The sequence below is a fragment of the Glycine soja genome, chromosome 3, assembly GCF_004193775.1.
Source record: "Glycine soja cultivar W05 chromosome 3, ASM419377v2, whole genome shotgun sequence".
NCBI lineage: Eukaryota > Viridiplantae > Streptophyta > Magnoliopsida > Fabales > Fabaceae > Glycine > Glycine soja.
This window is the reverse complement of record NC_041004.1, coordinates 30,501,329-30,512,454: the sequence shown is the minus strand read 5'-3', so window position 1 is coordinate 30,512,454 and position 11,126 is coordinate 30,501,329. Positions and strand designations below refer to the sequence as shown.

At 32.2% G+C, this 11,126-nt stretch overlaps 1 protein-coding gene across 1 annotated transcript; it reads left to right on the top strand.

Moving 5' to 3' along the window:
- The first annotated feature begins 7,319 nt into the window (after window positions 1–7,319).
- Window positions 7,320–10,089, top strand: LOC114406418 (2-alkenal reductase (NADP(+)-dependent)-like). Its single transcript, XM_028369112.1, has 5 exons — window positions 7,320–7,612; window positions 8,177–8,354; window positions 8,567–8,733; window positions 9,308–9,390; window positions 9,483–10,089. The coding sequence occupies exons 1-5, from the start codon at window positions 7,388–7,390 to the stop codon at window positions 9,859–9,861; spliced, it is 1,032 nt and encodes a 343-aa protein (XP_028224913.1). The 5' UTR covers window positions 7,320–7,387; the 3' UTR covers window positions 9,862–10,089.
- Window positions 10,090–11,126: the final 1,037 nt, after the last annotated feature.

The window sequence follows — 11,126 nt, the reverse complement described above, 5'->3', positions numbered from 1 at the left end:
AGTGACTTACTTTGAAATGTAAATTACCAAAAGTCACAATTCTTAAAGTGACTAATTTTTTGAAGATTTTTTAAGAGTCACAACTTTTAAGTGACTAGTTTTAAAAAAGAATCACAACTTTTAAGTGACTAGTTTTCACAAAAGTTACAACTCTTGAAGTGACTAGTTTTGAAAAAATGTCCAAGAGTCACAACTTTTAACTTGAGTCATCAAATGACTATAAATATGTGACCATGACACGAATTTTAAAGAGAGAACTTTCAGATTTCTTTCATTCATGCAAAGCATTCTTCTAAGAGTTTTTGTTCAATACTTTCTTTATTCAAGAAAAGTTTATTGGCCAAAAACTTGTGCTATTCTTCTTGGTTTTTCCTTCTCCCTCTTGCCAAAAGATTCAAAGGACTAACCACGTGAGAATTCTTTTGATTCTTTCCTTCTCTCTCTTGCGAAAAGATTCAAAGGACTAACCGCCTGAGAGCCTGAGAATTCTTTTGATTCTTCCTTCTCCCTCTTGCCAAAAGATTCAAAGGACTAACCACCTGAGAATTCTTTTGATTCTTCCTCTTCCTTTTAAACAAAATATTTCAAAGGACTAACCACTTGAGATATCTTTTGTTTCCCCTTACAAAGATTCAAGGGACTAACCGCCTAAGAGTTCTTTGTCTTAACACATTAGAGGATACATCCTTTATGGTACAAGTAGAGGGTACATCTACTTGGGTTGTAATACTGAGAACAAAAGAGGATACATCTCTTGTGGATCAGTTCAAGTGGAGGGTACATCCACTTGGTTGTTCAAAGAGAACAAGGGAGGGTACATCCCTTGTGGATCTTTGTCTGTAAAGGATTTTACAAGGTTATTGGAAATCTCAAGAACCGGTGGTTGCTTGGGGACTGGACGTAGGCACGGGTTAAAAATGATAATACATTGAAAATGTGTTACGAGTTCCTCTACTCCCATTGAAAATGTGTTACTTGTAGAAGGTTTAAAGCATATCCTATTAAGTGTTAGTCAATTATGTGATAAAGGATATAAAGTATCTTTTGATTCTGAAAAATGTATTATCAAGCATGAGCATGAAAAAGACATTGAGCATATAGGTTTCAGAGAAAATAATGTTTACATGATTGATTTGAAACAAAAATCTGAAAATGATAAATGCTTTTTAAGTAAAGATAGTGATCCTTGGTTGTGGCATAAGAGAATTGCTCACATTAACATGGATCATCTAAATAGATTAATATCAATAGACCTAGTTGTTGGTTTACCAAAATTAAAGTTTGAAAAAGATAAATTATGTGATGCATGCCAAAAAGGTAAACAAACAAGAGCATCTTTTAAATCTAAAAATATTGTCTCTACCACTCAACCATTACAATTACTGCACATGGATTTGTTTGGACCCTCTAGAGTCATGAGTTTTGGTGGTAGTTACTATGCATTAGTAATTGTTGATGATTATTCTAGGTATAATTGGACTTTATTTCTTACTCACAAAAATGATGCATTTCATGCATTTATGAGACTTGCCAAAGTCATCCAAAACAAGAAAAGTCTCAAAATCATCTCCATTAGAAATGATCATGGAGGTGAATTTGAAAACAAGGATTTTGAAATGTTTTGCGATGAACATGGCATAGAACACAACTTTTCTGCACCTAGGACACCTCAACAAAATGGTGTAGTAGAAAGGAAAAATAGATCTTTAGAAGAAATAGCTAGAACCCTTTTAAATGTCACTCCACTTCCAAAATATTTTTAGGCTGAAGCTGTCAACACTGCATGTTATATTATGAATAGAGCCTTAATAAGACCCATTCTTAAGAAAACCCCATATGAATTGTTTAACAATAGAAAACCAAACATTGCTCATTTACATGTTTTTGGATGTAAATGTTTTGTCCTAAATAATGGTAAAGAAAGTCTAGGTAAATTTGATGCTAAGGCAGATGAGGGCATCTTCCTTGGTTATTCCTTACATAGCAAAGTCTTTAGGATATACAACAAAAGAACCATGACAATCGAGGAATCAATACATGTTTCTTTTGATGAAACTAATATTATCTCTCTGAGAAAGGAGTTTCTTGATGATATTGCAGATTCTTTGGAAGATATGCACAATCAAGAAAGGAATCTAAAAAGGAAAAGAAATGAAGAAAACAAGGATGTTCAAGATGACATAGCCCAAGAAAATGATGATCTCCCCAAAGAATGGAAAACCTTAAGAAATCATCCTCTTGACAATATCATCGAAGATATCTCAAAAGGGGTAACAACTAGACACTCTCTCAAAGATTTATGCAATAACATGGCATTTGTTTCTATGATAGAACCTAAAAACTTTAAAGAAGCCATAATAGATGATCAATGGATAGTTGCTATGCAAGAAGAGTTAAATCAATTTGAGAGAAATAATGTTTGGGAACTAGTTGAGAAGTCACATAACTACCCCATTATAGGAACAAAATGGGTATTTAGAAATAAACTAGATGAAAATGGTATAGTAATTAGAAATAAAGCTAGACTAGTTGCAAAAGGTTACAACCAAGAAGAAGGGATAGACTATGAAGAAACCTTTGCACCCGTAGCTAGATTAGAAGCCATTAGGATACTTTTAGCTTATGCATCTATTATGAACTTTAAACTATATCAAATGGATGTCAAGAGTGCCTTCCTAAATGGTCTAATCCAAGAGGAGGTATATGTAGAACAACCTCCCGGGTTTGAAGACTCACAAAAATTAGATCATGTCTATAGATTAAAGAAAGCACTTTATGGGTTAAAACAAGCACCTAGGGCTTGGTATGAAAGATTAAGTAAATTCCTATTAGAAAAGAATTTCATTCGAGGAAAGGTAGATACCACCTTATTCATAAAGAAGAAGAATAATGATATCTTATTGGTTCAAATTTATGTTGATGATATAATCTTTGGATCTACTAATGAATCTTTGTGCAAAGAGTTTTCTATTGACATGCAAAGTGAGTTTGAGATGTCCATGATGGGTGAGTTAAATTACTTTCTTAGAATACAAATCAAACAAACAAATGATGGGATCTTTGTCAACCAAGCAAAATATTGCAAGGAACTCATCAAGAGATTCAGAATGAAGAACTCAAAACACTTGGCTACTCCTATGAGCACTGGTTGCTACCTTGACAAAGATGAGTCCGGTCAACCCGTTGATGAAAAGCAATATAGAGGTATGATTGGATCTCTACTTTACTTATCTGCAAGTAGCTAAATATTATGTTTAGTGTGTGCATGTGTGCAAGATTTCAATCAAATCCAAAGTTTTAACATCTAACTGCAGTAAAAAGAATCATAAGATATCTCTTAGGAACAATTAACTTAGGATTATGGTACCCTAAAAATTCTTTATGTAATTTAATAGGATACTCAGATTCAGATTTTGCTGGATCTAAAATAGATAGGAAGAGCACTAGTGGCACATGTCAGTTCATAGGGTCTGCTCTTATCTCTTGGCACAACAAGAAGCAAAATAGTGTAGAATTATCCACAGCCAAAGCAGAATACATCTCTGCTGGTAGTTGTTGTGCATAGATCCTGTGGATGAAACAACAACTATCTGATTATGGGATTGTATTAGACCATATTCCCATAAAATGTGACAACACAAGTGCCATAAATATATCTAAGAACCCAGTCCTCCACTCTAGAACCAAGCACATAGAAATTAGGCATCATTTTCATAGAGATCATGCCCTAAAAGGTGATTGTGTTCTAGAATTTGTAGATACCAAAAACCAACTCGCAGACATCTTTACAAAACCACTACCCAAAGATTCTTTCTACACCATTAGAAGAGAATTAGGACTTCTAGATGTTAGTGACTTAGCCAAATGATTTGTTTTATGTTATGATGTCTTATGACTTATTTGATACATATGTTTTATTATTATTTATGGATAATTTATTATCTTGTTTGATTTTTTTTATATAAGTTTCTCCTTTTTCTTATATGAATACAATTCTTGTATGTTTATCCATTTGTGTATGATTTTATGTTACAACGCACTTTGGCCTTTTTGATGTTGCCAAAGGGGGAGAGAAAATGGGTATTTTAGAAATCAAGATATTATATTTTCAAAGCTTTAAAATTAAACATAAATTCAAAAAGAAAGGGGGAGAAAGAGATGAGTGAACGGTAGAACAAAACTTGTATGTATCCTCTTGATTTCAGGATTGTCATCATCAAAAAGGGGGAGATTGTGGAAGCAATGCCTTCCAATATTATTTCGATGATGCCAAAGAATCTAGAGTAAAACAAGTTTCAAGAATCAAGATTCAAGATTCAAGAATAATCAAGATCAAGATTCAAGATTCAAGTAAAGAATCAAGACTCAAGAATCAAGAGAAGACTCCATCAAGATAAGTATTAAAAGAGTTTTTCAAAAACTATTGAATAGCACAATTTTGTTCAAAAGAATTTTTCAAAAGAAAATTTTTACCAAAGAGTTTTACTCTCTGGTAATCGATTACCAGAAGGCAGTAATCGATTACCAGTAGCCAACATTGTTTTCAAACTGATTTACAAAGCTGTAATCGATTACCAATGTTTTAAAACGTTAGATTTTAAATTTCAAGAGTCACAACTTGTGATAAAACATTTTCAAATCATTTCAAACTTGTGTAATCAATTACATAATACTTGTAATTGATTACCAGTGTTTCTAAATGTTGGTTTTCAAATTTAAATATGAAGAGTCACATCTGTTGATGTGTAATCGATTACACTATGATGATAATCAATTACCAGTGACTTACTTTGAAAAATAAATTACCAAAAGTCACAATTCTTAAAGTGACTAATTTTTTGAAGATTTTTTAAGAGTCACAACTTTTAAGTGACTAGTTTTCAAAAAGAGTCACAACTTTTAAGTGACTAGTTTTCATAAAAGTCACAACTCTTGAAGTGACTAGTTTTGAAAAAATTGCCAAGAGTCACAACTTTTAACTTGAGTCATCAAATGACTATAAATATGTGACCATGACACGGATTTTAAAGAGAGAACTTTCAGATTTCTTTCATTCATTCAAAGCATTATTCTAAGAGTTTTTGTTCAAAACTTTCTTTATTCAAGAAAAGTTCATTGGCCAAAAACTTGTGCTACTCTTCTTCTTCATTCTTTCTCTCTCTTGCCAGAAGAATTCAAAGGACTAACCGCATGAGAATTCTTTTGTTTCTTCCTTCTCCCTCTTGCCAAAAGATTCAAAGGACTAACCGCCTAAGATATCTTTTATTTCCCCTTACAAAGATTCAAGGGACTAACCGCCTAAGAATTTTTTATCTTAACACATTGGAGGGTACATCCTTTGTGGTACAAGTAGAGGGTACATCTACTTGGGTTGTAATACTGAGAACAAGAGAGGGTACATCTCTTGTGGATCAGTTCAAGTGGAGGGTACATCCATTTGGTTGTTCAAAGAGAACCCTTGTGGATCTTTGCTTGTAAAGGATTTTACAAGGTTATTGGAAATCTCAAGAATCGGTGGTTGCTTGGGGACTGGACGTAGACACGGGTTGTGACCGAACAAGTATAAATCTTGTGTTTGTCTTCTTCTTCCCTACACTCTTTATCTTTCCGCTGTGTACTTTTTATTTCCGCTTTACTTTTGTCTAAATTATTGTTTTTGTTCTTTACTTTCTCATAACTTAGTAGTAAAACCTAATTGAATCTAGTAATATTAAGAAGGATAAATTTTTAATTAGTCGAAGACACGTTTATAATTAATTCAACCTCCCCTTCTTAATTATTCTGAGACCACTTGATCCAACAGAAAAGTATCTTTCTACATCAGTTGTGGTTATAATTGATGTAAAATGTCACTTTTCTATATCGGTTATAATTACAATTGATATTAAAAGTTAAAATCATCTATCTTTTACGGTTGGTAAAATACGCAAAAAATTTTGTGAAAGTAAAACTTGAGTGGTAAAATTTGTAAAATAACAAAGGTTGTGTGATAAAAATTTTAATTAAACCTTATTTTTTATAATCATGGTATTTTTGGTACAAATTATCCTAATAGAGTGACATCTTTGTTGGAAACCTTGAATCACATAAGGTGTGTATTTTTCTTCCTAATACGATTTATTTCATATTCAAAAACTGATTAAAGAACACAAATAACTATCATGTATACCGAGACATCTTAAAAAATGATACTCGTATTCTTTTTATTCGGTGGGAATTTCCTATCTATCAAATTTATCGTTTATAAAAATACCATGTTATCCAAATATTTGACTTTCAAAGTATCATAAATTCAGAAAGTCTCACCACGATCATGAAAACTAAATGACTAGATCATAATCAGATTGCACAATTAGATTCGAAAAATATTATTGAAAACTAAAGTAAATTACTAAATGAAAAAAAATGTAAACCAAGCTAGACGAGGAATAATAAGTAGAATTTCTATTGTACATAGTTTAAATTTCATTAATACCCTATCAACTTTTTTTTCTCAATGGAAAAAATAAAAAAATTAGGCCAAACAAATACCATCACTAGTTGAGAACCAGAACTATATCAATTTTTCTGAATAGTTGCACCAAAATCGGGAAGATTCAGATATAATGTATTGTAGGCCACAAGCTTTAGATGAGAACATGTTAGAGCTTTCACATTCAAAGCGTGGCCAGATGTGAAGGTTAGCAACTTTTTTTCTAAATGAATTCCATCTTTTTGTAAAGTTTATAAAATAATAAAGAAAATTCACATAATTAATTTCATAATTTTTTACTGAAACTTAATAATTTTATGTAAATTTCACTTAATTACTACAAATTGTAATAAAAAAAACTTGTTTAAAAATATATTATAATTAATTTTGTAATAAATATTTAAATGTAAATTAAAGAATAAAACTACAAAATAAATCAAAATTTTCTTATAAATTAAAATTAACTTAAACATTTTATTCTTGTATACATTCTCTCGTTAATTTCTATAAAAATAAAATATATACTAGTATAAATTAAAAGATTAATTTGTTTTATCTCTTTATCATATTAATGTATTCATTTAAATTGTCTTGATTTACCAATAAAATTTGACACAAATGTGAACTGCTTAGATATTTAAGATTGATGAATGCTTTGGACGATATTTTGCTTGACCAAATAATGTGAAACAGGTACCCACACTTACGACACTTGAGTTTTCAAACTTGATTTTGCCAACAACGTTACGTAGGCAATGAGCCAATGATGACACATTATTCTTCTTCGTATGATTTTCCTACTTTCACACTAGCTTTTTCACTCTATAAAATATATCCATCCACGGAAGAGACACAAATACAACACAAACAATTAACACACACAAACAGAGGCTACGTACCATCAAATTAATTAAGATGGCGGAAGTGAGGAACAAACAAGTGGTTCTGAGGGACTATGTGAGTGGTTTTCCTAAGGAATCCGACATGAACATAGTTGAAGGAACCACAATATTGAAGCTTCCACAAGGTTCCAATGATGTGCTTCTAAAAAATCTCTACCTTTCCTGTGACCCTTACATGAGAATGCTCATGACCAAGGTGGAAGGCCTCGACGTGTTTGGCACCTATACACCTGGCTCTGTAAGTCATCAATTTTTTTTTTCTCAATTTCATTTATTTTATTTTGTAATATTTACCCTGTTTATTTTTTCTTTTTTAGTGATTACTATGTTATTGATAGCAAATATCATATATGGTATACTTATCGATTTTGTCAGTTTGTCGAGGAATATGACTAGCTACTTTTAATAGAATCTCTACTTGCATGCTATTTTGTTATGTTATCAAATCACACATGTTGTGTCATGCCAACTAATTAATTTCATTAAATATTGGATGAAATTATGTCTTGAGGAGCTAAAATTGTACAATGGTGATATTTGAGAGATTGAAAATGCAATTAAGCAATTTTTTTGTTTTTTTTTTTTTTTGAGAAAATAGTTCAGCAATGAGAATACCATTGTTTAATGAATAAACAGTGCATCATATCAGGTTGCTTATGAATGCCATGGTTCCAGTGTAAATACTTTAATTGAAGATATTCTTTAAGAAGACAATGTTTGTACTTGTAGTGTAGTTTTGAAAATACTCTTTGGGATCATAAATTTGTGCTGGTACTAACTACTAACCGTTGTGTAAATGCAGCCATTAACAGGGTATGGAGTGTCCAAAGTCCTAGAATCTGGACACCCAGATTACAAGAAAGGTGATTTAGTGTGGGGATCTACAAAATGGGAAGAATTCAGCTTGGTGTCCCCAACTCAAATACTTTTCAAAATTGAGCACACCGATGTTCCGCTTTCATATTATACTGGTATTCTTGGTATGTATTCAATAAAATAAACACAATTTATGTTCCTTCTTGTTCAATTATATATGCTTCTCATGTCAACATGACATGATGTGCAAGCCTCAGATTATAAATTGTAATACTTTTCTTGGTATGCTTCTTCAAAATGAATCTTAGCAAGCATGCAAGCTTATGGATACATGTTGTGCTGTTTTCTCACGTTTTAGTTTCTTCTTTGAACACAGGTATGCCGGGAATGACTGCATATGCAGGTTTCTTTGAAGTAGGCTCTCCCAAGAAAGGAGAGAATGTTTTTGTTTCAGCTGCCTCTGGTGCTGTTGGTCAACTTGTTGGCCAATTTGCTAAATTGACTGATTGTTATGTGGTTGGAAGTGCTGGAAGTAAAGAGAAGGTATTCTTCTATTGTTGTTATTTTATATGTATGCAAGAATGATAAATTAGCATAAAAGTTTGCTTAACTAGTGTGCTGTTTAAAGTTTTAGTGTTTTGAATTAGCCTAAATATTTTGCGGTTATGTTGTTGAGTATTTCCAAGATTAGATAATTCTCTGTTATTTTAAGTCCCTTGGCAGTGGAAACTTTTAAGACATGTTTAAACTTTTGGAATTTTCCAAGATGTAATTAAAAAACATGGAAATCTTTTTGATGAAAGGATCATACAACCATTTTTGTCAAATAACAAAAGTTGCACATTGTAATGTTTTTTTTCTATAATTCATAAAATTGCATCAGTGTGGTGCTTTGCTGAAGTTTGTTTGCAAATGTATCCTATTATGTATCCAATTCAACCCTTGCCCCTCTACTTTACCCCAAAAATAAGCCTTGTACTTTTATTAAGAGAATCGTGGCATACACCAACAATACTAGTCTGAATAATAAGACCTGAAACGAAATCCTTTTTGTTTATATTTGCTCACCAACAAAAATATCTAGTTCTTCTTTCATTTCAATTTTTTTTTCAACCAGGTGGATCTTTTGAAGAATAAATTAGGATTTGATGAAGCCTTTAACTACAAAGAAGAGTCAGACCTCAATGCAACTTTGAAAAGGTCAGTATTTAACACTTTTTGATAGAGAAAATTTGATTAAATTTTTCCATACAATTTACACTATTAACTTCGTGTCAATTTATATATATCAGATACTTTCCAGAAGGCATTGACATATACTTTGAGAATGTTGGGGGCAAGACACTTGATGCAGTACTCCCAAATATGAGAGTTCTTGGTCGCATACCTGTTTGTGGAATGGTCTCACAGTACAATCTGACACAACCTGAAGGTGTAACAAATTTGGCAAATCTTATATTTAAGCGGATTCGAATGCAAGGTTTTATTGTTGGTGAATTCTATCACCTATATCCAAAATTCTTGGAGTTTGTCCTGCCTCATATTAGAGAAGGGAAGGTTGTGTATGTGGAAGATATTGCTGAAGGTCTTGAGAATGGTCCTGCAGCCTTGGTTGGCCTCTATAGTGGTCGCAATGTTGGTAAACAAGTGGTTGTTGTTGCTCGTGACTGAATGCAGATGCTTTCGTTGGACATTGCTGTCTTTTTTTATGATTTTGGTGTTGAATATTCAGGGCTCTTTGTATGTTTTTTGCAATCATTTTCAATTGTGGTATTTGTGATAGCAGTGTAACTTAAGCAACTCTTAGTTGAAACGTATTCCCTGAGTGGTATCATATGGTAAAGCCTTTTGTTACTTAATTTTGTTGTGAAGATGAGGATACAATTTCGTTACTTATAATTTTTAGCTACTTTCGATTGCACTTTTAAGCTAAGATATATTTTAAAAAATAGTGTCAATTAATTACTGGAATTAAATCTATTTCTTTAATTCCTACCATTAACTGGAACCTATCTAGTGACAATCAGGCAAACAAAATTCCATATTACAAGTACGATGTTGGCTTTATTACAACAATGCCACTGTTAATGCAGCAAATAATTGTGAAGATGATATCTGTTGCTCCTTGAATTGGTTCGCTTGATATAAGAAAATTGATCCCATTTCTGTTCAATTTGCCGAATGGATCTTTTACAAAAACTGAGGTGGCTCGTGCGCCGGAGAAGTTCATATAAGTGATTCCATAGTGTTACAAGATGTGCTGTTTTAGTTTATGTTTGCATTCAATTTAATATCAATATCCAAACTTACAAACACAATGAATTGCTCCTTTTCATTTTGTGGTGACACATGCACACAAGAGGGTGAATATTGGTTTGGCTAAACTGATTGATGGCCTCTATTCACATGGAACTACCACCAGTTCATGGAAGGATTTCTCAGGTATTTGATTCTTTTAGTAATACTATTTGTAATTCAGTTTCAATTCCGGATTCAGTTCATAGAAAAGTCGTCAAATCAGATTCCTTATGTTCACATTAAAAAAATTGGTGTTTGTGACATTTGCTATTTTGCTAAGCAAAGAAGTAATGTCTCTGTAAGAGTAGAGCTTTGCATGCTCTTGATCTTTTACATAAGGATATATGGGGGGCCGTATTATGTTCCATCAGTACATAATCACTGTTATTTTTTAACTGTTGTAGATGATTTTAATAGATATATATATATACTTGAATTGTAATGTTGAAAGGTAAATTTGAAGTGCAAACACACAGGTTCAGAATTTCAATTTGCCGATAGAAAATCAATTTGGTGCTACTGTCAAACAAATAAGGACTGATAATGGTCCAGATCAATTTATGTTGTCTCCTTTATATGCATCTAAAGGGATCCATCATCAGACCAATTGTGTTGCTACCCCTCAGCAGAATGGGAGA